At 43.5% G+C, this 27,965-nt stretch overlaps 2 protein-coding genes across 3 annotated transcripts in view; both read right to left on the bottom strand.

Moving 5' to 3' along the window:
- LOC124005737 (gamma-enolase-like) overlaps positions 1–20,811 on the bottom strand; it is a 23,070-nt gene extending 2,259 nt beyond the window's left edge. The window contains exons 1-8 of the mRNA XM_046315243.1: positions 20,741–20,811; positions 16,516–16,601; positions 16,203–16,298; positions 15,793–15,851; positions 15,590–15,659; positions 15,306–15,439; positions 8,741–8,963; positions 6,613–6,810 (exon numbers count right to left, since the gene is read on the bottom strand). Of these exons, the coding sequence (XP_046171199.1) occupies positions 6,613–6,810; positions 8,741–8,963; positions 15,306–15,439; positions 15,590–15,659; positions 15,793–15,851; positions 16,203–16,298; positions 16,516–16,600 (865 nt within the window). The 5' untranslated portion in view covers position 16,601; positions 20,741–20,811. The remainder of the gene's footprint in view (positions 1–6,612; positions 6,811–8,740; positions 8,964–15,305; positions 15,440–15,589; positions 15,660–15,792; positions 15,852–16,202; positions 16,299–16,515; positions 16,602–20,740) is intronic.
- A 2,870-nt stretch (positions 20,812–23,681) lies between these two features.
- LOC124005269 (myeloid leukemia factor 2-like) lies at positions 23,682–27,495 on the bottom strand. 2 transcript variants are annotated; one of them, XM_046314369.1, is made up of 8 exons: positions 26,818–27,495; positions 26,304–26,415; positions 25,918–25,953; positions 25,720–25,773; positions 25,365–25,493; positions 25,071–25,230; positions 24,640–24,847; positions 23,682–24,153 (listed from the first exon to the last, which is right to left on the bottom strand). In XM_046314369.1, the coding sequence occupies exons 1-8, from the start codon at positions 26,859–26,861 to the stop codon at positions 24,141–24,143; spliced, it is 756 nt and encodes a 251-aa protein (XP_046170325.1). In that variant the 5' UTR covers positions 26,862–27,495; the 3' UTR covers positions 23,682–24,140. The 2 variants fall into 2 exon arrangements, with proteins under 2 accessions (XP_046170325.1, XP_046170326.1); XM_046314370.1 differs by having other exon boundaries at positions 24,633–24,847; positions 26,818–27,494.
- Between the last annotated feature and the right edge of the window lie 470 nt (positions 27,496–27,965).

Raw genomic sequence — 27,965 nt, 5'->3', positions numbered from 1 at the left:
AAAACAACACATCACAATAACCAAACCCTCACCACTTCTACAACCGTATATCCAAAATATCTTCCCCCGGCTATACAGACAGCCCCCCCCCCAACACACCATATCTCCTGAAACATCTCCACACTTTTCATCATTTTATAGAATTCAAATTCCACCCTAAGGTGGGCAGAGACCATCCCATTAAATAATAGTAAAGGGTCTGTTATCCCCCCCACCTTTGACCCTTTTCCTCCTTATTAGCCAAATAGCCAAGTTTGCTTGAGCAAACAGAAATTTAAACAAACCACATTTGGCCTTTTCCTTATTTGAATACCTGTACCCTATTACATACATCCCAACAGTAAAAACCACCCCCAACCTCTCACACAGATATTCCAACAGAGACATTAATGGCATTAACCTGGCGCACATAGAAAACACATGAATCACAGTTTCTCTCATAACACAGAAAGGACGCCCCTGTCCGACTCCAGGTTCAACCCGTGCCAACCAGCTGTTAGTGGCCAGGGCTCCATGTAGAACCCTTCACTGTAGGTCCCCTGACCTCTTTGGTACTGGGGGTTTGTAGAGCCCCCTCTATCTAAAACCCACCATACTCTCCTCCCCACATACCCCCTGCCACTGATGTGCCTTCACTCCTGTTAGGCTCCTAATGTTCCTTACCTTAATATAGAGGTTGAAGAGGGCTTTACTGCCCACCCCCTCAAACTCCCCCAGGTTCAGAGTGTTAAAATCTAACAAGTCCTCCAGACCCCCTTTCCAGTCCCCAGTCTCTGCCGTCATCTGCAGTAGTGGAAACATGGGTGGCCACTCCCCCTTTGGCTGCTCAAACACCCCCCTTACCGGCTCAGACAGTGCCTCCCTCAGCACTGCATAGTAAATATCTGATAGACCTGCGGTACTCAGCCTCTCCAGCTTCATGAGGAACAGCTACCGGTCCAACCCTAATCCGCCATCTCTCCTCAGCAGCGTGCATGCTGGTTCCATCCAGCCAACATCAGTATGGTACAGCAGTCTCTGCACCGCCTTAATTCGGAAGGCAGCCACCCTGCTCTCCAGTTCCACCAGGCACTGTCCTCCTTGGTGGACAGTCATGTACAACACTGCCGCCCTCATCCAGTGTTGGCCCAACCAGTAAAAGTCCACCAGCTTGCGGGGGGGGGTGTTGAGGACAGCCAGTTTATGCCACAGGGAAGATGCCACCAGGTTGTTGATTATCAGCACCATCCCTCTATGTGACACTTGGGACAGGAGCCACCTCCACCTGGCCAGTCTTGACACCACTGCCCGTGACAGCCCCTCCCAGTTCTTCCTGGCCCGGGTACACCCCCAACATTTTAAGCCCTTCAAAACCCCACTGCAAACCCCCTGGAAGCAGAGGAGGGGCCACATCCCCCCCATGGCCCACATAACAGAGCTTTGCTCTTACCTTAGCTGACAAAGCACCCTCGTACACCTTCAGACTAGTCTCTAGTGCCTGCATATCCTGACCATCAAAGAAACGTCATCTGCATACCCTGACACTGCTATGCCTGTCACCACACCCATGTCTGTCCAGCACACTCCCTGCAGTCTCCTGCGTAGCAGGCCCAAAAAAGGCTCACTGGCTAGTGTATAACTGCCCCGATAGAGTGCATCCTTGTCTAATGCCTCGTCTCACTCAGACTGTCCTACTGAGCCCCCCTCCCACCTTGACCATACATGATGCCCCAGCATAAAACATCTTCACAAAGGTCAAAAACCTTTCCCCAAACCCAAACATCAAATTAAACAGATACTCATGGTCCACTCTATCAAAAGCCTTCTCTTGATGTAAAGAGACCCGTCCAAAGTTCACATTAGAAACTCTCGACAAGTCCAACATGTCCCTAATTAAGAACAAGTTGTCCGTGATTGAGCGTCCCAGTACACAATATGTTTGGTCCTTATGTACTATCGAGTCCAGGTGGGACTTCAGTCTGTTAGAGAGACCTTGGCAAATATCTTGAAGTCCATACAGAGCAATGCCACAGGACTCCAGTTCTTAAGTTCACACAAGTCCCCTTTTTTGGGATGGAGAGTCAGAGCCGCCTGACGACAGCTCATCGGCAACTCTCCTACCCCAATGCATTCACGCAACACGCAAAATAAGTCCAGTCCAATTATTCCCCAGAATTGTTTAGAAAACTCCACTGGGAGTCCATCGACCCCCGGTGCACGACCGGGGTACATCTGGGTTACGGCCTCTGCCACTTCATGGGACAACAGAGGAATGTCCATTTCATCCCTCTGTGCCAGAAAGAGCTTAGGGAGTTCTGTGACCAAGACCTGAGCACACATAGGATCACACATTTCTGCCCTATACAACTCAGTATTTAACTCCACAGTTCACTCTCGCATCTCCCCCACCACAGAGGTCACCTGCCCATCAGACAGCCATAGACAATGCATACTCTTGGCTCTGTCTTTCCAAACCAAAGAAGGAGGAGCTGGGAGTATCCATCTCCTTGAGCATAGAGAACCTAGCTCTTACAAGTGCTCCCTTTGCTTTAACCTGGAAAAAACTGCCCAGGTCCCTACGTAATTCAGATAAATTAGCCTGGAGGCATACATTGTCTTGCCCCACCATCTCTACCTCCATCTCACTAATACTATGCTCGAGTTCCCCCAGTAATCTCCTAGCCTCTGAGGATGAGAGAGCTGTATACTGTTGACAGAAAAGAAAAGCCGAATTTGGACTTTCCCCACATCCCACCATTGACTCAGAGACTCATATTCCTCTCTTTGCTGCCCCCACCTTTCCCAAAAAATCTTGAAACCTGAGCAAAAAGTGGCATCTTGAAAGCTTTACATTAAAATTCCAATAGGATGCCTGCCGAGGCCCTGGTGAAATAGACAGCCGAGCCATGGTTATGTGGTGATCCGAATACCCCACCGGGAGAATGGTTGCATCTAACTGTCACGCCCTGACCTTGGAGAGCTTTTAATGTCTCTATTTTGGTTTGGTCAGGGTGTGATTTGGGTGGGCATTCTATGTCCTTTTTCTATGTTTTCTATTTCTTTGTTTTGGCGGGGTATGGTTCTCAATCAGAGACAGCTGTCTATCGTTGTCACTGATTGGGAACCATACTTTAGGTAGCTTTTTCCCACATGGGTTTTGTGGGTAGTTATTTTCTGTTTTGTGTTTCTGCACCTGACAGGTTTCAGTTCTACACCTGACTGTTTCGGTTTTCATTCATTCTCTTTGTTAATTTTGTTATTTAGTGTTCAGTTCAAATAAAAGTATGAACACCTGCCACGCTGCACCTTGCTCCTCTCCTTTCATCAGCCGTGACACCAACAGCCTATTGCTCTGCACTCAGCCTAGCCCCAAAAACCTTCACCCATGTATACTGCCTTGTGTTGGGATGTTTAATTCTCCAAACATCCACTAGGTCGAACTGATCAATGATGTCCCTTAACACTCCCACTGACACTGAATGAGGCTCTTCCCCATTTCTGTCTTTCGTAAAATCCATTGTACAGCTCCAGTCCCCGCCGACCACCAGCATCTCCTCAGGCGCTACCTGTGAGAGTTCCTGTCTAAGACACCCAAATAGAACCCCCCTCTCTCTCCCTGTGTTAGGCACATAGACATTTATGAAGACAAAACCCATGTTGTTAATTTCTGCTTTTACAACAAGCAGCCTACCCCTACACACCTCCTTTGTAACTGACAGTTAGACTTACAGGTTATGTCGTTGTCTTTTGTTTGAATTGTTTATGTGTCCACTGTGCGAGGGAAATGATAATACAAGCGGAACTACGTAGCTAATACTGTTGTAACGGGGATCCTTATTGTAGCAACACACTTTTGGAGGGAAGGCAATCCTGCGCTGCGTTAGCTAAGTTTTCATGTCATCGGGTGTAGTTCATAAAGGTTGAAGAGCGTATGTTAGGATGAAGTGTGAATTCATGCAAGGAATAATAAGTGTGAAGTTTGATTTCCTCCCTTCTGTAATAAGCAGCCAATGAGGTATTTGTTCCTTTATTCATGTGTTAATCTGAACCTGTTATAACGCCGGTTAAACTGTTATGTATGTAAGCACTTCAGAGTTATACCAAGCTAATAAGTCACTCGTAAGATAAGGTTGTAAGAGTGTGCTTAACTGTATTTTTCATTTACTTTATAGTTCTCACGGAAGGTGATAATTCTGACTAAAACTACAGAATAAAGCCGCCAGTTAAAATCAAGGAACGGTTGTGCTTGTGGTTACTGAAGGGAGCTATATCCTTTGAGGAGCAAATTTTTACAGAAAGACCCGGTACAGAAAGGACTGCCACCCCTGCACTAAAATGTGTCCCATGGCTCAACACATTTGCCCCTTTCCACCAGAGCCCCAATCGACTTCATTCACCACATCACTATGCATCTCCTGCAGAAACAACACCTGTACTGTTTTTTTGTTTTACATATTCAGCCAACACACTCCTCTTTACCGCATTTCTGGCACCATTTAAATTAAGCGAGCCTACCCAAAGAGTCTCCATAAGAAGTGGGAGAAAAGCCAGCAACAAAGAGACCAATAGAGCCCCAGTGCCAGAAAAAAATATACATCTAAACAGCATCTGAAGGTAGACCCTTACGCACGGTTGTGATCCACTTCCTCAACCTAAACCGTTTCCTGGGTGAGAGGACACCATGCCCCTCATTTTTCATAGCATGTTGTACAGATCATACAAATTCTCGGATCAGAAAATAAAAGCCTCAAGATGAACTTTTTCCCCCTTGGTCTCATTCAGGAACCTTGTCAGTTCCCTCAACGTGTACTTAGACCCCTCTGCTTGACTGGCTGTCAGCTCCGAACCCATTGAAGTGGATTCTGAAAAAAACGGATCCTCATCATCCTCTTCCTCAGACTCACTTTCCTCCTCATCTCCATCTCCCATCCTGACCACCTGCCCTTCCTCTATGGTCAGGGCCTCCCCCCGAGCACCAGGCAAAGGTTCCTTGGTGCCTTATACCCTCCCACCTTATTTCTTGTCCCCTTTTTCCTTTAATGCTTGACACCCTCCTCCTCCCACCCTAGTCTCTTACACTTCCCCACTATACTCTCCTCATCCACTAGCATAACCTGACTAGACCCAGCCTCATCTACACCACCATCCATAGTATGACTAGGCCCAGCCTCATCTACCCCACCATCTCTAGCCTGACTAGGCCCAGCCTCATCTACCACACCATCTCTAGCCTGACTAGGCATAGCCTCATCTACCACACCATCTCTAGCCTGACTAGGCCCAGCCTCATCTACACCACCCTACATAGTATGATAAGGCCCAGCCTCAGCTACCCCACCATCTCTAGCCTGACTAGTCCCAGCCTTATCTACACCACCATCCATATCATGACTAGGCCCAGCCTCTGCTGTCTGTGTCTCATTGCCCCCTGCACATTGATCTCGATTTCCCCCACTGGCACTTGTACCTTGTCTATGGCCTTTATGTGGGCACGCAAAGCTCTTATGCCCCAAATCCACACACTCAAAACACCATAGACTATCTGTGCTAGCAAACCCTGCGAAGAGCCCCTTCCCATGCCTCACTTTAAAATGCACATTTAGCTGTTGCTCATTGTTATTCAGAAACACCAACACTTTCCTCCGGAACGAAACAAAGTCAACTACCACCCTTGTCGAAGGGGTAGAAAGAGGCTAAATTGGCACCAACACACCCCTTACAAATATGCCACTAGCAATTAGCCTACCAACCTAATTTGCTCTTTTCATGAACAAAATCACAGCTTTGTTCATTCTGGAAGCAGAATGTATAAATTCAGCTCCTCCCTGTTCACCGACTGCAAACAGATCCTCCTCCACTTTAACTCCATTCTCAGGAACACCCCTGAATCCATGCCGTATCGACAGCGTCTCCTCTGCGCTAGGATGAGAAGCCATTGCGCATACCACACCTTCCAAACCCCAGGAAACTAACTCTGTCCTCTTCCACCCTAACTTTAAAAAAACCTGTGGATACCGCTAAAACAAACTAAAACAAAGACTGCATTAATAACCCTCCCCCATATAAAATAAAAATGGAAAGAAAAGACCAAGGACAGAAATCAAGAAAATAAGTTAGGACAGAGCCCTCCACACAAAACACTCAAACTCCAAAAAACTCCCAGCATGCACTGCGAGAGAGAGAGAAAGAAAGAAAGAAAGAGAGAGAGAGCTTGGATGGCCTCCCCTCATTTCCTGACACCAGTTAAGAAGGTTTTAATTATGCGCTACAGTGCACATTTGGCAAGGTGGGAGCTGCACTGATGTAGCCCTGTTCCCCATTACTGGTGCTTATCCATGTCTCTATGGCTGTGTGTGTGTGTGTGTGTGTGTGTGTGTGTGTGTGTGTGTGTGTGTGTGTGTGTGTGTGTGTGTGTGTGTGTGTGTGTGTGTGTGTGTGTGTGTGTGTGTGTGTGTGTGTGTGTGTGTGTGTGTGTGTGTGTGTGTGTGTGTGTGTGTGTGTGTGAGAGAGAAAGAGAGCTTCAGTACAAGACATCAGGGTTAATTGCCGGGAGGTGAGTAGCCTAATCAATCATATCATGGAACAATTAACCATGTTAGGGTGACAGGTACACACACACACATACACACACACCTGGGTAGTCATTGACGAAGCCCTGGTACATGTCGCAGAGCTCTTGGGCGCTGATGTGGCGGTCTGCGTTGGGCGGAGACTTGAAGTCCAGGTCGTACTTGCCCTCTTTGTAGAACTCAGAGGCTGCCACGTCCATCCCAATCACCACCTTGTCTGTGAAACCTGCCTTCTCAATGGCTGTCTTGATCAGCTCCAGAGCTGCACAGGACAGAGGGACAGGACACAGGGACAGGGCAAATGGACAGGACACAGGGACAGGGCAAATGGATAGGACAGAGGGGCAGGGCAAATGGACAGGACACAGGGACAGGGCAAATGGACAGGACAGAGGGGCAGGGCAAATGGACAGGACAGAGGGGCAGGGCAAATGGACAGGACAGAGGGACAGGGCAAATGGACAGGACAGAGGGGCAGGGCAAATGGACAGGACAGAGGGGCAGGGCAAATGGACAGGACACAGGGACAGGGCAAATGGACAGGACAGAGGGACAGGGCAAATGGACAGGACACAGGGACAGGGCAAATGGACAGGACAGAGGGACAGGGCAAATGGACAGGACAGAGGGACAGGGCAAAGGGATAGGACAGAGGGACAGGGCAAAGGGGCAGGACACAGGGACACAACACATGGACAGGGGGACAGGACACAGGGACAGGACACAGGGACACGACAGAGAGACAGGACAAAGGGACATGACACAGGGAAAGGGGGACAGGACACGGGGACATGGCACAGGGACAGGGGGACACAGGGACAAGACACAGAGATAGGACAGAGAGACAGGGAAAGGGAGTGTGACAAGAAAGGTGAGCAGGGAGAGGGGGTTGCTATTAAACAGTGAGTGATAAATCCAATGCAGGGGTATTGTGCTTGTCTTGCTCTGTCTCTGAAAGACAATATGCTGCGTTTATTTATGAGCCCAGTTCAAAAACAACCACGGACTCCAACCCCTTCTGTATTTACAGTAATATTGGGAATCTTGCCTACGGTGCATTCAAAAACTATTCATCCCCCTTGAATTATTCCACATTTTGTTATATTACAGCCTGAATTCAAAATGGATTAAATAGATTTTTGTTCACACCCATCTACACACAATACCCCCAAAATGGCAAAGTGAAAACATGTTTATAGACATTTTTGCAAATGTATTAAGTCAATACATGTTAGAATCACCTTTGGCAGCAATTACAGCTGTGGTGTCTTTCTGGGTAAGTCTCTAAGAGCTTTGCACACCTGGATTGTACAATATTTGCACTTTATTCTTTTAAGCTATTCAAGCTCCATCAGGTTGGTTGTTGATCATTGCTAGACAGCCATTTTCAAGTCTTGCCATAGATTTTCAAGCCGATTAAGTCAAAACCAATGTTGTCTTGGTAAGCAACTCCAGTGTATATTTGGCCTTGTGTTTAAGGTTATTGTCCTGCTGGAAGGTACATTTGTCCCCCAGTGTCTGGTGGAAAAGCAGACTGAACCAGGGTTTCCTCTAGGATTTTGCCTGTGCTTAGCTCTATTTCGTTTATTTTTTATATAATTAACTCCCGAGTCCTTGCCAACGACAAATACCCATAACATGATGCAGACACCACCATGCTTGAAAATATGAAGTGATACTCAGTGATGTGTTGTGTTTGATTTGCCCCAAACATAATGCTTTGTATTCCAAGTTAATTTCTTTGCCACATTTTTTGCAGTTTTACTTTAGTGCCTTATTGCAAAAAGGATTCATGCTTTGGAACTGTTTTAAAGTTTCCTTTCTCTCCGGCTACTTACTTAGGAAGGATGCCTGTATCTTTTTAGTGACTGGGTGTATTGATACACCATACAAAGTATAATTAATAACTTCACAATGCTCAAGGGGATATTCAATGTCTGCTTTTTATATTTTTTACCCATCTAGCAGTAAGTGCCCTTCTTTGTGAGGCATTGGAAAACGTGTAGGCCAGGCTGCTACAGAATAATATGTGGAAAAAGTCAAGGAGTGTGAATACTTTCTGAAGGCAATGTAAACCAATTGGAAGGCTGTTTCCTTCACATCTGAAAACACAGAAAGCTGAGGGTCTACAGAAGTTGTTTCCAGACCATGCAGTAATGTCTTTGATATGTCTTTCCTCCTGTCTCTCTCACCTTCAGTGTTCTCCAGTATGTTTGGGGCGAACCCCCCCTCGTCCCCCACGTTGGTGGCGTTCTGGCCATACTTCTCCTTGATCACTTCCCTCAGCGTCTGGTATAGCTCCGCCCCCACACGCACAGCGTCCCTGAAAGACTCCGCCCCTACAGGAAGTACCATGAACTCCTGCATGGCCAGCTTGTTGCCCGCATGAGAGCCCCCATTGATAACGTTAAAGGCCTGAGGGAGAGATGGACCAGGGGAGGGGAGGAGAGGAGAGGAAGACATACATCAGTATTTGTCAATATACTGTATTTATTCATTCATTTATCTAGTTGTTCCTTCATTCCTTTATCTAGATGTTCCTTCATTCCTTTATCCAGCTGTTCCTTCATTCCTTTATCCAGTTGTTCCTTCATTCCTTTATCCCGTAGTTCCTTCATTCCTTTATCCAGTAGTTCCTTCATTCCTTTATCCAGTAGTTCCTTCATTCCTTTATCCAGTAGTTCCTTCATTCCTTTATCCAGTTGTTCCTTCATTCCTTTATCTAGTGTTTCCTTCATTCATTTTTCCAGTAGTTCCTTCATTCCTTTATCCAGTAGTTCCTTCATTCCTTTATCCAGTAGTTCCTTCATTCCTTTATCCAGTTGTTCCTTCATTCCTTTATCTAGTGTTTCCTTCATTCATTTTTCCAGTAGTTCCTTCATTCCTTTATCCAGTTGTTCCTTCATTCCTTTATCTAGTGTTTCCTTCATTCATTTTTCCAGTAGTTCCTTCATTCCTTTATCCAGTAGTTCCTTCATTCCTTTATCCAGTAGTTCCTTCATTCCTTTATCTAGATGTTCCTTCATTCCTTTATCTAGTGTTTCCTTCATTCATTTTTCCAGTAGTTCCTTCATTCCTTTATCCAGTAGTTCCTTCATTCCTTTATCTAGTGTTTCCTTCATTCATTTTTCCAGTAGTTCCTTCATTCCTTTATCCAGTAGTTCCTTCATTCCTTTATCCAGTAGTTCCTTCATTCCTTTATCCAGTTGTTCCTTCATTCCTTTATCTAGTGTTTCCTTCATTCATTTTTCCAGTAGTTCCTTCATTCCTTTATCCAGTTGTTCCTTCATTCCTTTATCTAGTGTTTCCTTCATTCATTTTTCCAGTAGTTCCTTCATTCCTTTATCCAGTAGTTCCTTCATTCCTTTATCCAGTAGTTCCTTCATTCCTTTATCTAGATGTTCCTTCATTCCTTTATCTAGTGTTTCCTTCATTCATTTTTCCAGTAGTTCCTTCATTCCTTTATCCAGTAGTTCCTTCATTCCTTTATCCAGTAGTTCCTTCATTCCTTTATCCAGTAGTTCCTTCATTCCTTTATCCAGTAGTTCCTTCATTCCTTTCTCCAGTTGTTCCTTCATTCCTTTATCCAGTAGTTCCTTCATTCATTTTTTCCAGTAGTTCCTTCATTCCTTTATCCAGTAGTTCCTTCATTCCTTTATCTAGTGTTTCCTTCATTCATTTTTCCAGTAGTTCCTTCATTCCTTTATCCAGTAGTTCCTTCATTCCTTTATCCAGTAGTTCCTTCATTCCTTTATCTAGATGTTCCTTCATTCCTTTATCTAGTGTTTCCTTCATTCATTTTTCCAGTTGTTCCTTCATTCCTTTATCCCGTAGTTCCTTCATTCCTTTATCCAGTAGTTCCTTCATTCCTTTATCCAGTAGTTCCTTCATTCCTTTATCCAGTAGTTCCTTCATTCCTTTATCCAGTTGTTCCTTCATTCCTTTATCTAGTGTTTCCTTCATTCATTTTTCCAGTAGTTCCTTCATTCCTTTATCCAGTTGTTCCTTCATTCCTTTATCCCGTAGTTCCTTCATTCCTTTATCCAGTAGTTCCTTCATTCCTTTATCCAGTAGTTCCTTCATTCCTTTATCCAGTAGTTCCTTCATTCCTTTATCCAGTTGTTCCTTCATTCCTTTATCTAGTGTTTCCTTCATTCATTTTTCCAGTAGTTCCTTCATTCCTTTATCCAGTAGTTCCTTCATTCCTTTATCCAGTAGTTCCTTCATTCCTTTATCCAGTTGTTCCTTCATTCCTTTATCTAGTGTTTCCTTCATTCATTTTTCCAGTAGTTCCTTCATTCCTTTATCCAGTTGTTCCTTCATTCCTTTATCTAGTGTTTCCTTCATTCATTTTTCCAGTAGTTCCTTCATTCCTTTATCCAGTAGTTCCTTCATTCCTTTATCCAGTAGTTCCTTCATTCCTTTATCCAGTAGTTCCTTCATTCCTTTATCTAGATGTTCCTTCATTCCTTTATCTAGTGTTTCCTTCATTCATTTTTCCAGTAGTTCCTTCATTCCTTTATCCAGTAGTTCCTTCATTCCTTTATCTAGTGTTTCCTTCATTCATTTTTCCAGTAGTTCCTTCATTCCTTTATCCAGTAGTTCCTTCATTCCTTTATCCAGTAGTTCCTTCATTCCTTTATCCAGTTGTTCCTTCATTCCTTTATCTAGTGTTTCCTTCATTCATTTTTCCAGTAGTTCCTTCATTCCTTTATCCAGTTGTTCCTTCATTCCTTTATCTAGTGTTTCCTTCATTCATTTTTCCAGTAGTTCCTTCATTCCTTTATCCAGTAGTTCCTTCATTCCTTTATCCAGTAGTTCCTTCATTCCTTTATCTAGATGTTCCTTCATTCCTTTATCTAGTGTTTCCTTCATTCATTTTTCCAGTAGTTCCTTCATTCCTTTATCCAGTAGTTCCTTCATTCCTTTATCCAGTAGTTCCTTCATTCCTTTATCCAGTAGTTCCTTCATTCCTTTATCCAGTAGTTCCTTCATTCCTTTCTCCAGTTGTTCCTTCATTCCTTTATCCAGTAGTTCCTTCATTCATTTTTTCCAGTAGTTCCTTCATTCCTTTATCCAGTAGTTCCTTCATTCCTTTATCCAGTAGTTCCTTCATTCCTTTATCCAGTTGTTCCTTCATTCCTTTATCTAGTGTTTCCTTCATTCATTTTTCCAGTAGTTCCTTCATTCCTTTATCCAGTAGTTCCTTCATTCCTTTATCCAGTAGTTCCTTCATTCCTTTATCCAGTAGTTCCTTCATTCCTTTATCCAGTTGTTCCTTCATTCCTTTATCCAGTAGTTCCTTCATTCATTTTTCCAGTAGTTCCTTCATTCCTTTATCCAGTAGTTCCTTCATTCCTTTATCCAGTAGTTCCTTCATTCCTTTATCCAGTTGTTCCTTCATTCCTTTATCTAGTGTTTCCTTCATTCATTTTTCCAGTAGTTCCTTCATTCCTTTATCCAGTTGTTCCTTCATTCCTTTATCTAGTGTTTCCTTCATTCATTTTTCCAGTAGTTCCTTCATTCCTTTATCCAGTTGTTCCTTCATTCCTTTATCCAGTAGTTCCTTCATTCATTTTTCCAGTAGTTCCTTCATTCCTTTATCCAGTAGTTCCTTCATTCCTTTATCCAGTAGTTCCTTCATTCCTTTATCCAGTTGTTCCTTCATTCCTTTATCTAGTGTTTCCTTCATTCATTTTTCCAGTAGTTCCTTCATTCCTTTATCCAGTTGTTCCTTCATTCCTTTATCTAGTGTTTCCTTCATTCATTTTTCCAGTAGTTCCTTCATTCCTTTATCCAGTAGTTCCTTCATTCCTTCATCCAGTCGTTCCTTCATTCCTTTTTCCAGTTGTTCCTGTCAGGACCCGGTTACGAACCCGGGTCTCCGGAGTGAGAAACAGTCACTTAACCAACTGAGCCACGAATAGTCGGCAGAACCCAGAAGATGAGGCAGACACAGCAGTACTTGAGACGGTGTATTTAATGAAGTAAAAAGTGAAGTTCTTCAGGAAAAGTTGTAACTCCACAACCTCAAAAGGAATCCTACAAGAACAAAGGTAATCCTCCAAGACAAAAAAGGTAAATCCACAAGGTGGAAGGTAAAGCACAAAAAGCCTCAAAAGATACTCAAAAAACAAACAAACAAGAACAAAAAACAGAATTCCACAAGAGAGTCCACCGGGATCAACAAGAGTTCTCAGAGTACTAGGGCTGGGTGCTAACATACAAACACAGAGCAAAGAACAGAGGAAAACAAAGGGTTTAAATACAATCAGGGGAAACGAGGCACAGGTGCAAATAATAATGGGGATCAAGGGAAACAAAAGGTCAAAAGGCACAATGGGGGCATCTAGTGATCAAAAACCGGAACAACCCTGGCCAAATCCTGACAGTTCCTTCATTCTTTTATCTAGTGTTTCCTTCATTCCTTTATCCAGTTGTTCCTACATTCCTTTATCCAGTTGTTCCTTCATTCCTTTATCTAGTTGTTCCTTTATTCCCTTTTCCAGTAGTTCCTTCATTCCTTCATCCAGTAGTTCATTCATTCTGTTTTCCAGTTGTTCCTTCATTCCTTTATCCAGTACTTCCTTCATTCCTTTACCTAGTGGTTCCTTCAGTCCTTTTTCCAGTAGTTCCTTCATTCCTTCATACATGAGTTCCTCCATTCCTTTATCCAGTAGTTCCTTCATTCCTTTATCCAGTTGTTCCTCCATTCCTTTATCTAGTTGTTCCTTTATTCCCTTTTCCAGTAGTTCCTTCATTCCTTTATCTAGTTGTTCCTTTATTCCCTTTTCCAGTAGTTCCTTCATTCCTTCATCCAGTAGTTCCTTCATTCTGTTTTCCAGTTGTTCCTTCATTCCTTCATACATGAGTTCCTCCATTCCTTTATCCAGTAGTTCCTTCATTCCTTTATCCAGTTGTTCCTACATTCCTTTATCAAGTTGTTCCTACATTCCTTTATCCAGTTGTTCCTTCATTCCTTTATCTAGTTGTTCCTTTATTCCCTTTTCCAGTAGTTCCTTCATTCCTTCATCCAGTAGTTCCTTCATTCTGTTTTCCAGTTGTTCCTTCATTCCTTTATCCAATAGTTCCTTCATTCCTTTACCTAGTGGTTCCTTCATTCCTTTACCTAGTGGTTCCTTCATTCCTTTACCTAGTGGTTCCTTCATTCCTTTTTCCAGTAGTTCCTTCATTCCTTTACCTAGTGGTTCCTTCATTCCTTTTTCCAGTAGTTCCTTCATTCCTTCATACATTAGTTCCTCCATTACTTTTTCCAGCAGTTCCTTCATTCCTTTATCTAGTTGTTCCTTCATTCTTTTATCCACTAGTTCCTTCATTCCTTTATCCAGTTGTTCCTTTATTTCTTTATCCAGTTGTTCCTTCATTCCTTTATCGAGTTGTTCCTTCATTCCTTTGTCCTGTAGTTTCTTCATTCCTTTGTCCTGTAGTTCCTTCATTCATTTGACCAGTTGTTCAATCATTCCTTTATCCAGTTGTTCCTTCATTCCTTTATCGAGTTGTTCCTTCATTCCTTTGTCCTGTAGTTTCTTCATTCCTTTGTCCTGTAGTTCCTTCATTCATTTGACCAGTTGTTCAATCATTCCTTTATCCAGTTGTTCCTTCATTCCTTTTTCCAGTTGTTCAATCATTCCTTTATCCAGTTGTTCCTTCATTCCCTTTTCCAGTTGTTCAATCATTCCTTTATCCAGTTGTTCCCTCATTCCTTTATCCAGTTGTTCCTTCATTCCTTTATCCAGTTGTTCCTTCATTCCTTTGTCCTGTAGTTCTGTTACAACTTCTAATAATGGTGAGTGGAGGAGTCAAGCGCAGAGAGCAGGTAATTCTGTACGTAGATATTTTATTCCAAAGACTGTGGAGCCACGGACATGCAAAACACCAGGGCGCATGAAACAACCCGTTCCAAAATACCATGGACTAAAACTGTCCTGAAAAATATAGATAACACTCAATACACCAGGTAACAGAGAACAAGCCTGCACAAATACCCAACGGGCCTAGTGCCCTTAAATAGCCTACAAACAAACACTAACTTAAAACAGGTGTACCCAATTAAACCCACTAAACAGAAACAAACGGAAAGGGAATCGAAGGCAGCTAATAGGCCGGCGACGACGACGAGTTGTTCCTTCATTCCTTCATTCCTTCATTCTTACGTGTTCATGAATATTTATTCAAACTGAACACTGAAACAAAATAACAAAGTGGAACAAAACTAAACAGTTCTGTCTGGTGCAAACACAAAACAGAAAACAACTACGCACAAAACATAGGTGGGAAACAGCTACCTAAGTATGGTTCCCAATCAGAGACAACGATAGTCAGCTGTCCCTGATTGAGAACCATACCCGGCCAAAACAAAGAAATACAAAACATAGAAACAAGAACATAGAATGCCCACCTCAAATCACACCCCGACCAAACCAAAATAGAGACATAAAAAGCTCTCTATGGTCAGGGCCTGACAAGTAGTTCCTTCATTCCTTTATCCAGTTGTACCTTCATTCCTTTATCTAGTTGTTCCTTCATTCCTTTTCCCAGTAGTTCCTGCATTCCTTTATCCAGTAGTTCCTTCATTCCTTTATTTATTGATTCATTAATTCGTTCATTCAATGAAAGCGATAACTCTCTGAAGCCTTCATCTTATCTTTTTTTACAGAGTAGGTTATGGTTTTTGGTCAAATGTATTCTATGACAGTCAACTGAATACAGGTGAAAATGTAACGGTAATGAACTCACAGGAACTGGAAGCACTAGCTCTGTGTTTCCTGCCAGGTCAGCAATGTGACGGTACAGGGGGACACCTTTCTCTGCAGCACCAGCTTTGCATATGGCCAAAGACACACCCAGAATAGCATTGGCCCCAAACTGAGCTGAAGGGAGCAGAATGAATAGGTATGAATTAAGGGAAAGATCAAATTGAAAAAGCACTGGTTAGAATAAAATGTTCAGACGCCAGCTCTTGAGACCAGGACTAGTCCAAGCTGGTGCCTCATATGTGATTCATACAGGTTGTTACTTACACTTGTTCTCAGTGCCGTCCATCTCTATCATCATCTTGTCCAGTTTGTCCTGTTCTACCACACTGACCTCCTGCAACACAGCACATCTTAGAGAGACTGATAAGACATCTTTCTCTCTTTCTCTCAGTTACAAATATGCCCAAACAAACACACTGCAACACAGGACATAACACACACACACACACGCTCACCACCGTACTCACCGACTGGATGAGGGCAGGACCGATGGTGTCATTGATGTGACCAACAGCCTTGAGCACACCTAGGAGAAGGAGGGGTGTCGCGAAGGATGAGAAGAAACAGGATGAAGAAGAGGTGGTGGAGGAGGAGGAGGATACAGAGACAGGACATAAGAATGAAGAAAAGGACACAGAAAAGTAGTTCATTCTGCACCTCACTTAGTGTAGGCATCTTAATTTTCCTCCTCACAGTGCTACCATAAGTCAATATGGCTTACTGCTCATACCTTCTCTAGTACCCATCCATCTCCTAGCCCATTTCTCTATCCCCCTTCACTTCCCCTCACACACACGCACGCACGCACGCACGCACACAAACACACACACACACACAGAACACACACACACACACACACACCTTTCTCGGCAATCACCTTTGCCCTTGTAGCGGCTTTTGTCTCCGTCTCTCAGCTCCAGGGCTTCATAGATGCCAGTAGACGCTCCGCTAGGCACAGCTGCCCTGAAGACACCTGGAAGGAGGAGGGAGAGATTTGAGGGAATGGAGGGGTGAGGGAATGGGGGAAGGGAGGGGAAGACAGATGGAGGAGGGAATGGAAGGGTTGAGAAAATGAGGGAATGGAGGGGTGAAGGATAGAGGGGAAAGGAAAATACCCATTAACCAGTTGATAATGTAATATCTCAAATAATCACACCATGTAGTGATGATGAAAAATACCAGTCTCTCACCTTTGTCAGTGTGCAGGTCCACTTCCACTGTGGGGTTCCCCCTGGAGTCCAGGATCTCCCTGGCAACAATGATCACTATCGACATCCTGTGGGGAACACACACACACATACACACACATACACACAGACGTGCACAGTCAAATATAATGCAGAGACAATTCATTCTCACCTCTAACAGGCACGCACACAAATGTACACACACACACACGTACACACACACATACAGTGGGGAGAACAAGTATTTGATACACTGCTGATTTTGCAGGTTTTCCAACTTACAAAGCATGTAGAGGTCTGTAATTTTTATCATAGGTACACTTCAACTTTATATGCCATTTAGCAGACGCTTTTATCCAAAGCGACTTACAGTCATGTGTGCATACATTCTACGCATTCAACTGTGAGAGATGGAATCTAAAACAAAAATCCAGAAAATCACAATGTATGCTTTTTAAGTAATTAATTTGCATTTTATTGCATGACATAAGTATTTGATCACCTGTTAGTTTTTCTTTAAGAATCCCTCCTATTCTCCACTCATTACCTGTATTAACTGCACCTGTTTGAACTCGTTCCCTGTATAAAAGACACCTGTCCACACACTCCATCAAACAGGGTCCAACCTCTCCACAATGGCCAAGACCAGTGGGCTGTGTAAGGACATCTCTGATAAAATTGTAGACCTGCACAAGGCTGGGATGGGCTACAGGACAATAGGCAAGCAGCTTGGTGAGAAGGCAACAACTGTTGGCGCAATTATTAGAAAATGGAAGAAGTTGAAGATGACGGTCAATCACCCTCGGTCTGGGGCTCCATGCAAGATCTCACCTCGTGGGGCATCAATGATCATGATGAAGGTGAGGGATCAGCCCAGACCTACACGGCAGGACCTGGTCAATGACCTGAAGAGAGCTGGGACCACAGTCTCAAAAAAAAACCATTAGTAACACACTACGGCATCATGGATTAAAATCCTGCAGCGCATGCAAGGTCCCCCTGCTCAAGCCAGCGCATGTCCAGGCCCGTCTGAAGTTTGCCAATGACCATCTGGATGATCCAGATGAGGAATGGGAGAAGGTCATGTGGTCTGATGAGACAAAAATAGAGCTTTTTGGTCTAAACTCCACTCGCCGTGTTTGGAGGAAGAAGAAGGATGAGTACAACCCCAAGAACACCATCCCAACCGTGAAGCATGGAGGTGGAAACATCATTCTTTGGGGATGCTTTTCTGCAAAGGGGACAGGACGACTGCACCGTATTGATGGGAGGATGGGGGCATGTATCGCGAGATCTTGGCCAACAACCTCCTTCCCTCAGTAAGAGCATTGAGGATGGGTCGTGGCTGGGTCTTCCAGCATGACAACGACCCGAAACACAAAGCCAGGGCAACTAAGGATCTCAAGGTCCTGGAGTGGCCTAGCCAGTCTCCAGACCTGAACCCAATGGCACATCTTTGGAGGGAGCTGAAAGTCTGTATTGCCCAGCGACAGCCACGAAACCTGAAGGATCTGGAGAAGGTCTGTATGGAGGAGTGGGCCAAAATCCCTGCTGCAGTGTGTGCAAACCTGGTCTATAACTACAGGAAACGTATGATCTCTGTAATTGCAAACAAAAGTTTCTGTACCAAATATTAAGTTCTGATTTTCTGATGTATAAAATACTTATGTCATGCAATAAAATGCAAATGAATTACTTAAAAATTATACAATGTGACTTTCTGGATTTTTGTTTTAGATTCCGTCTCTCACAGTTGAAGTGTACCTATGATAAAAATTACAGACTTCTACATGCTTTGTAAGTAGGAAAATCTGCAAAATCGGCAGTGTATCAAATACTGGTTCTCCCCGCTGTATACACACACGCAAAACACCTTTCATCCTCTCTTCTAGCACATACAGTACATGCACCAACCCTCCTCCTAACACAGCCATGTTCTAACACAGCCATGTTCTAACACAGCCTTGTTCTAACACAGCCATGTTCTAATACAGCCATGTTCTAACACAGCCATGTTCTAACACAGCCTTGTTCTAACAAAGCCATGTTCTAACACAGCCACGTTCTAACACAGCCATGTTCTAACACAGCCATGTTCTAACACAGCCATGTTCTAACACAGCCATGTTCTAACTCAGCCATGTTCTAAACACAACCACGTTCTAACACAGCCATGTTCTAACTCAGCCATGTTCTAATACAGCCATGTTCTAACACAGCCATATTCTAACTCAGCCATGTTCTAACACAGCCATGTTCTAACTCAGCCATGTTCTAATACAGCCATGTTCTAACACAGCCATATTCTAACTCAGCCATGTTCTAACACAGCCATGTTCTAACTCAGCCATGTTCTAAACACAGCCATGTTCTAACACAGCCATGTTCTAACACAGCCATGTTCTAAACACATCCTTGTTCTAAACACATCCTTGTTCTAACACAGCCATGTTCTAACACAGCCACGTTCTAACACAGCCATGTTCTAACACAGCCATGTTCTAACTCAGCCATGTTCTAATACAGCCATGTTCTAACACAGCCATGTTCTAACTCAGCCATGTTCTAACACAGCCACGTTCTAACACAGCCATGTTCTAACTCAGCCATGTTCTAATACAGCCATGTTCTAATACAGCCATGTTCTAACACAGCAGAGGGATTTCTGCATTATCAAAACAAGCTTTAGAAGACGGGGGGGGGGGAGATGAGAGGAGCAAGGGAACGGTGGTAGAGATTCTATAATTTTTAAATCCCCCTTTGGCCAGAAATTATGAATATTCTGAGATGGGGTGAGTGATATTCACAGAGTGAGAGATAGAAATGACCTCTTAAATGTCTTTGCCGGAGACATAAACAAAAAATATAGCAGACTTCTACTCTCTCTCTCTCTCTCTCTCTCTCTCTCTCTCTCTCTCTCTCTCTCTCTGTCTCTCTCTCTCTCTCTGTCTGTCTCTCTCTCTCTCTCTCTCTCTCTCTCTCTCTCTCTCTCTCTCTCTCTCTCTCTCTCTCTCTCTCTCTCTCTCTCTCTCTCTCTCTCTCTCTCTCTCTGTCTCTCTCTCTCTCTCTCTCTCTCTCTCTCTCTCTCTCTCTCTCTCTCTCTCTCTCTCTCTCTCTGTCTCTCTGTCTCTCTGTCTCTCTGTCTCTCTCTCTCTCTCTGTCTCTCTCTCTCTCTCTCTGTCTCTCTGTCTCTCTCTCTCTCTCTCTCTCTCTCTCGCTAGCTCTCTCTCTCTCTCTCTCTCTCTCTCTCTCTCTCTCTCTCTCTCTCTCTCTGTCTCTCTGTCTCTCTCTCTCTCTCTCTCTCTCTCTCTCTCTCTCTCTCTCTCTCTCTCTCTCTCTCTCTCTCTCTCTCTCTCTCTCTCTCTCTCTCTCTCTCTCTCTCTCTCTCTCTCTCTCTCTCTCTCTCTGTCTCTCTGTCTCTCTCTCTCTCTCTCTCTCTCTCTCTCTCTCTCTCTCTCTCTCTCTCTCTCTCTCTCTCTCTCTCTCTCTGTCTCTCTCTCTCTCTCTCTCTCTCTCTCTCTCTCTCTCTCTCTCTCTCTCTCTCTCTCTCTCTCTCTGTCTCTCTCTCTCTCTCTCTCTCTCTCTCTCTCTCTCTCTCTCTCTCTCTCTCTCTCTCTCTCTGTCTCTCTCTCTCTCTCTCTCTCTCTCTCTCTCTCTCTCTCTCTCTCTCTCTCTCTCTCTCTCTCTCTCTCTCTCTCTCTCTCTCTCTCTCTCTCTCTCTCTCTCTCTCTCTCTCTCTCTCTCTCTCACACACACACACACACACACACACACACACACACACACACACACACACACACACACACACACACACACACACACACACACACACACACACACACACACACACACACACACACACACACACATAGCACACTGATGCATAGTCAGGAAGTAAATGCTGTGAAGCAGATGCACTCTAAGCACATACAGTGACACACGCCATAACGCAAATGACAGGCCAACCATCAAACACATTCAACACCGAACCATGGACTAGTAGGACACACGTTCAATGCGCTGTCATTCCTTGACACATACACACCGTCAGTGAGTTCAGACACATAAGCTGATGCAATGGTATCTGTGCTGTGAGGTCAAGGACTAATCAGAGGATATGAGCCGGTGGAGGGATGAAATGGTGAGAGCAGAGAGCAGAGAGACAGAGGAGAGGAGACTTAGAAGGATGAGAGGAAGGAAGGAATAGATTTATATTGTTTTCCATTACCTGCAGTGTGTGTGAAGCCTGGTAGGGAAAGTGAGAGAATGTGAGCAAATGAAAGAGAGGGTGAGTGAGAGAGTGGCACAGGGAGGAGGTAGAAAATGGGAGGGGGTGAGTACGTGCGACAGACGGGGGAGGGGGAACGCGCAAGTTATTGGAAGATGCAGAGGAAAGGGGAGGGAGCGAGACTGGGTCAAGGAGACAAAAAGAGGAGAGTAGAGAAGGATTCAGCATAGCAGCAGTAGGCACCGAAAAAGAGGGGTTGTGTGTGTTCGGTTTTTGGCTTGAGCCCAGAGAAACGTCACAAAATAGAATAGGAGAGAACACAACATGGAATACAAAACACAATCCCCCACAACCCCCCTGTCCCATCCCATGATGACACAGTCAACATACTGCACCACAGCAACAGAGCTACAGCCCTAGGCACTGACGCTCAGTATATTGGCAATCACAAAAATTACACATTCATTTATGCATACATTTGTTGGAACAATATTTCCGCAGATGTCATAAGTACTAGTCAGTAGTGATGTAAGCCCTGATAAGCTCACATACACAGAGAATAGGAAGAAACAGACTGCAGGGTTGGCAGGAGTGTATGCTGGGACATACTGTGGGATGCATGGGCTTAGCTTGCTGTGTGTATCTGCTAGCTAGAACATACTGGAGGATGCATTCACTTCGTTTGCATTAGCATTCATCTTCTAAGACATACTGCAGGCTGCAGAAATCTGTTAGTATGGCTATCAGCTTTGTATAGATACTATGTGGATTGGCCTTGTATAGACTTTTGTGACCAAACTGTAGGTTGTATTTGGCTTAGCCTTTGCATGCACAGTATAGGAGGGGAGACATTGAACTCCCTGTAGTCCAGGTTAGATGGCCATATGGAATAGATACAGTGTCTTGCAAAAGTATTCATACCCCTTGGATTTCTGTACATTTTATTGTGCTACAAAGTGGCATTAAACTGGATTTAATTGTACTTTTTTTGTCAACAATCTACACAAAATACTCTGTATTTTCAAAGTGGAATAAAAAAATAAAAAAATAGAAGATTGATAAAAATGGAATAATATAGTTGTTGCATCAGTATTCAGCTCCCTGAGTAGAGACATGTTAGAAACACATTTGGCAGTTATTACTTTAAAAAAAAAGTTTTTCACACCTGGATTATGCAATATTTAATTTCATAATTCTTCAAGCTCTGTCAAGATGTTGGGGGTCATGGCTGGACAGCAATTGTCAAGTCTTGCCATACATTTTCAAGCAGATTTAAGTCAAAACTGTTACTTGGCCACTCAGAAATATTCACTGTCTTATTGGTAAGCAACTCCCGTGTAGATTTGGCCTGTAGGTTTTTGTCCTGCTGAAATGGGAATTCCTCTCCCAGTGTCTGTTGGAAAGCAGACTGAACCAGGTTTTCCTTTTGCCTGTGATTAGCTCCATCCTGTTTATTTTTATCCTGAAAAACTCCCCAGTATGTGCAGTCAATCTTAAGTTTTCTCCCATCACATCCATTGTAACTGCTTTAAAATCACCAATGGCCTCATGGTTACATCAGTGAGCAGTTTAATTCCTGTCCTGCACCTCAGTTCAGAAGGATGTCGATCTTGAGGTGTCTGGGTGGTTTAATACATAATCCACAGCATAATTATTAACTTGACCATGCTTAAAGATATATTCAATGTCTGATTTGTTATTGTTATCCATCAACCAATCACTATCCTTCTTTGAGGCTTTCAAAAAGATCCCTGGTCTTTGTAGTTGAATCTGAGCTTGTTATTCAATATTTGATTGAGGGGATTTACAGATATTGTATGAACGGGGGACAGAAGAAGGGTTAGTCATTACAAAATGTCAACCCATAGTATTTCATAGCGTGTGAGTCCATGTAAATGATGTGATTTATTAAGCAACATTTTCCTCCTGAACTAATTTAGGCTTTTGCATAAACAAATAGGCTGAATACTTACGCAATGGACATATTTTAGTTATCACATTTTTATTCATCTTTAAAAAATGTTTGAATTTGTCTTCCACTTTGACATTACAGAGTATTTTGAGTAGATTAACAAAAAAAGACAATTAAATCAATCAATTCTAATTCGTAACATAATGTGAAGCAATCCAAAAGCTCTGAATGATTTTGCAAGGCACTGTATGTGAATGAAGGCCAGGGCCAACTAACTAGTGATGGGTAGCATTTAACAGAATAGAGATGAAAGATCGAGAACGAACAATAAAGCACACAAGGCAGCTATAAAATACAGATGGAACCTCAGAGATGGTGACAATTATGGAAGAGAGAGGGGGGAAGAGACAAATCCAGAGGGAATGTGCCACAGAATGGGCAGAGGGCAGGGAGGATTTTGATTGGCTTCTTCTCTGGTGTGTTCCATCTGGATGTCATATGACCATCTGCAGCTATTCTGACACTAGATAGTGAGAGCACGAGTTTACACACACAAGAGAGTGTGTGTAGGGATGTGAATGTGTTTATTTGTGAGGGAGTATGTATGAAGGGATGGACTGTGCCATAAGACACACTATTTACTGTGGCATTTATAATAGAAACTAAGTGTTGGGATGGAAAGACATGCTGAATATTGAACAGATTCAACAGCTAAACAAAAATACAACCAAGTAACATTTTCACATGCACCAGGGTTGGGACCAATACCACTTCAATTGTGCCTATTTGGGAATTAAACTTAAATTCCAATTCTCATGGCTTTTCAACAATGAAAATTGTTGGAATGTCAGTTTACTTCCCTACATGGAAATGGGATGTCAGACACATGACTGTATTAAGACATAAAAACACCAGAAAACTCCATTTCTCCTGTACCACCTTCAGTAATGGCAGTCCTCGTCAGGTCAAAACCGGTTCTAAAAACATAACCCATCCACTCACTATTCCATGACAAACCACAACACAGTGTGCAATTATCTAACAATATTTAATGTTTGTTTTCATTAATTATTTTAATTAGTCAACAGTATACAATTCAATTCACAGACACACTAGTGTCTACACAAACATATATGGACTGTACAGCACATGTGTAGTATGTAGTGTGGCAATTTATATATATTTATATAGTGAGGTGGGAAATTAACACATGTGAAGTTGGAGGGTGGCTCTATATACAACTTGAATGTGTGTAATCATGTGTGTACATGTGTATGTGAACGGTAACAGCAGAGAGGTTGAACCATAATTGCAGGTATTGAGTGTGTTGGGTTCTGATGTGTGTGTGTGTGTTAAATGTATAGTTTATATATAGACAGTCCCATCATATCAAACATCTTGACGGTCAGTCGTGACCCTCTTCTCCCTCCATTCACAGCATCAGGCAGATCCCCTCGGTATCCTCTCCTCCATCCTTCTGCTCACCTTTCACCTTTGACCCCTGGCAGGAGAGAACACATGACATCAGTGGGTGATGTGGATCTCGACTGTCATAGTGGCTTCTTGTCTCCTCTCATACACTGATCTGAAAACACTGGTTATGTCAAAAGCAATATGGAGGATCCTTACTGGGACTGAGTTTTTGCATGTCCACTTGTTTAATGTCAGAGCAGATGGAGGAGTGCTGTAACGTAAACCACTGTAGACTATTGAGATACACCCATTGAGCCTAGACAAGCTAACAAGTGGGACAGGCCAAGGTCCAGACTCATCTCATCTGTTCCCTGGACCTTATTGACTCACCTAGTGGATTTGAAAGGACAGGATCGGGATTGGCGTAAGCAAAGACCCTATACCAGGGTTGATGCCTATCTACTACTTTCAGATCAACAAAGGATACAGGAATTGATTTGGAACTGTGCTGTCCACAGTACACACACTTTTACAAACACAGATATACACAGGTCATGCTCCTCCTACCTCTCACCAGTCGTAGCGGGGGCGAGTTGCAGGTGGGAGGTGTCTGGGAGACTCATGGCGAGGGGCGGGCGGAGACGAGGAGCTGGGTGGGGCAGCGAGGGCCAGCTGTTGGCCCCCTGCCCTCCTGTCCCGGCCGTAGTCTATCCCCCGTGCGTTTGGGGGAGGGTACCTTCCGGCTGTGCTCCTCCACTCCTCATCGAAGGCAGTAGCCTCACCTGAGAGAGGGAAGGGGGGGGGGTCAGAAACCTGGCCAGACGTACCTCTAACCAGGCAAGTCTAGCAATGGAAACAAACAGTTGCAAATACAGCCATTAAGCATTCATGTGCTTTTTTACTCAAGGCAAATGGTTTATTATTACTTGAGGGTTAGAAACATGGGTATGGGCATACTGATTCTGGAGAACCGTAGTGAGTAGCACATGTAGCTCTGTGACTTACTCTCCTCCAGGTTGATGTAGTCCTGTCGTTCTTCGCGGTCACCCGTGTGGCGGTTTCGGGAGCGTTCCATCACGTGACCGCGGTCCCAGATGTGGTGGCCAATGGCCAGGCGCTCCAAGCCGCTCTCGCTGTCACGCATCGATTGGCGCGTCTCACGAATCTGAGGGGAGGAGGTAGTGTTTAGCAGGGAGCTGGTAGTAGAGACCAGTAGCTCTGGAGGACTGGCATTGTAAAACCCCACTGAAAAAATGTACATGCAATCACAGTAGTAAATGTCATTTGGCCTGCTCTTACCCCTCCAGGTGCAGTCCTCAGTTCGCTGGTCTGCTGGTAGACTTTAGGGGCTCCCATGTCTGAGGATGAGTAGGAGATGACTGTGGAGGAAGAGAACGTCTGACAGTTTGGCGAACCAGACATTCTGTCCTAAAGGGAAAGAAGATAACACATCTTGTCCAGCTGGATTATGTTTAAGTTTCAACCACTGAACTCATGTTGAGTCTTTGCTTTAGACAGAGTTGTTGCTGGGTCACAAAACGTTAACTCTAAAATGTGTTTTTTTTTCTGGACGCAGAGAATCTCCAGCTCAGGAACATGTTGTTTGATCTGGATCTGGGAAAGCAGGTGAGGGAATATCTCTGGAAATACTCACCATGTTCTCCATCATTCCTCCCATCATCCCAAACATGTCCATGAAGCCTCCCCCCTAGGGAAGGAACACATGAGGAAGTCAGTTATCTGATTCTGAAATTGAGAATTAGTTTTGAATGTATTGGAACAGGGCCTTGGGTGCTTTTCTGTGCTCTAAGAGGCAGAGATAACATCTTAACACGCAGGGACAAGGACTCACCATTCCCATCATTCCAAACGGCTGCAGGGCTCCAGCCTGAAAAGCAGTAGGAGGTTATTTTACAGCAGACAACAAATATGCAGTAACAATGCAGTATGGCATGAAGTAATATAAAATTAGAGTCTACACTACATATAATCAAAGGAGAAATAGCTATGGTGTGTTGTGCTGTATACATACCAGGGTTGGGTCGATTCCATTTTAATTAGTCGATTCAAAAGTTATCCAAATCCAATGTTTACTCATTGAAGAGAATTTGAATTGTACTGTACTGACTAAATTTGAAGTGGAATTGAACCCAACATCACACACTTACTATTGATACTCAGAGTAGTCACACACACACACACACACACACACACACACACACACACACACACACACACCTGAAGGTGGGGTGCACGGGGAGGCTGAATCTGAGGGCTGAGGGGGAAAGGTTCGTAGCCAAACGACCCAAACAGACTCCTCATCTGTTGCCTCTGGGCTGCAAATGGATCCCTTCAAAACATATATTATTTATCTCACTGAGGATACAGACCATGAAAAAGCACACAGCAGTGAATAAGGTAAGGGTTTGCTGACATTATGAAAACTCAGGTGAGAAATCCACCGGTTTCCAGGTGTACTCTTGACCATGGTTACTCATCATGGAATGAGGATATAAGGTGTAACCACATACTTATGTAAAAAAAAAAAAAGAATAAGCTAGAGATAACTATATCATGGATTGGATGGATCATGGTCCACTCACTATGTGGTGTATGTAGTTAACTAATACACATGGTGGCAGGAGATTAGGCCTTCAAATCTCAGAACAAACGACGACTGGGTTGATGCATGCAAGTGGGTATAAAAGCAAGACATGCAGTTCGCTTGGATAAGAGGCAATACGATACTCACATCATGTAAGGGTTGTCATCCACGTCATTTAAATATCGAAACATGGTGTTTTGTTTGGTTAGCTAATTAAGCTAGCCGGGGCTAGCTAAAAACGTACTTTCTTGGGGCCTCAGTACAAAAAATTATGTAAGAGGACAGTAAGTTTACGACCTCTCATTCAGGTATTTCGACACTTCTAGTACAGCGTACCGACGGACAATAGTGAGAAATGTGCAGCAGTATTGTTAGCAAGCTAGCTATCCTTGCTAGCATCAGTGTAAGGAAACTAGCCTGAAAACTAGCTTGCAAACCAACGTAGGAAATTAGCACCTTAAAGCAGACGTATTTGCAGATAGAACGTCTTATATTGTTCACGCCTAAGTACAACTTAAAACATTGACTAGGGTTTTCCTAGCAAGATAGCTAACTAGCTATTTTTCCACTGTTGATTGCACATGAAAACGGAAGTCAAGCTGACAAAGGAAGCCAAAACGTCAGGAATCCAAAGGAAGAAAGCTGTTGATGTCTCCACAATTGTCCAACAACCTGACACCTACAAACGCCTATATTTTGTGCAAACCATGCACCTATCCGTTCAGAAGCCGTGGTGCTAAATGTCACCGAATAAAAAAACAAATGACCCTGCAAAACGCCTGTAGCCCGCAAGCTAGAGTTAAGCGAAATGTCAATAAAAAAAGGGGGGGGGGGGCAACATCCGGAAATGACGCAGGCTCGTCGTCAATGAGGATAGAATGCAAAAGGGCCAACATGCCTTACCCCTGCTAATGTGTAATATCTGTCAACCAATGTCACTTCTTTGGTATCTATTTACATTAAACATGTAATTTTTCTATTGAATGTCACTAAAAAGAGCTGGTGAGAGGGTGTCATTATGTCACTGGGTGACATAAATTATATAGAGCTTAAAATCACAATCAACTATATCTTTTTTTCTAAAGATTTGCCTTGATATGACTGTAAAAACAGAACATTTTAAAACAAGACTCTGAAACAACTTTAGGAATCAAAATATTGCCAGAAGTGACAGAAATGTGCGAACACTGCTCTCTACAGGCCTTGCTTTTGAGGATCAAACTGCTGTTGCATGCATGCATGCTCAAAAGTTGTGCCAACTGTCAAATATGTTTTTGAAGTTAAGTTTTAATGTC

This window comes from Oncorhynchus gorbuscha, linkage group LG19 (genome assembly GCF_021184085.1).
Source record: "Oncorhynchus gorbuscha isolate QuinsamMale2020 ecotype Even-year linkage group LG19, OgorEven_v1.0, whole genome shotgun sequence".
Lineage (NCBI taxonomy): Eukaryota > Metazoa > Chordata > Actinopteri > Salmoniformes > Salmonidae > Oncorhynchus > Oncorhynchus gorbuscha.
Note: the sequence above shows the minus strand (reverse complement) of the source record. Positions and strands in the feature narration are given on the sequence as shown.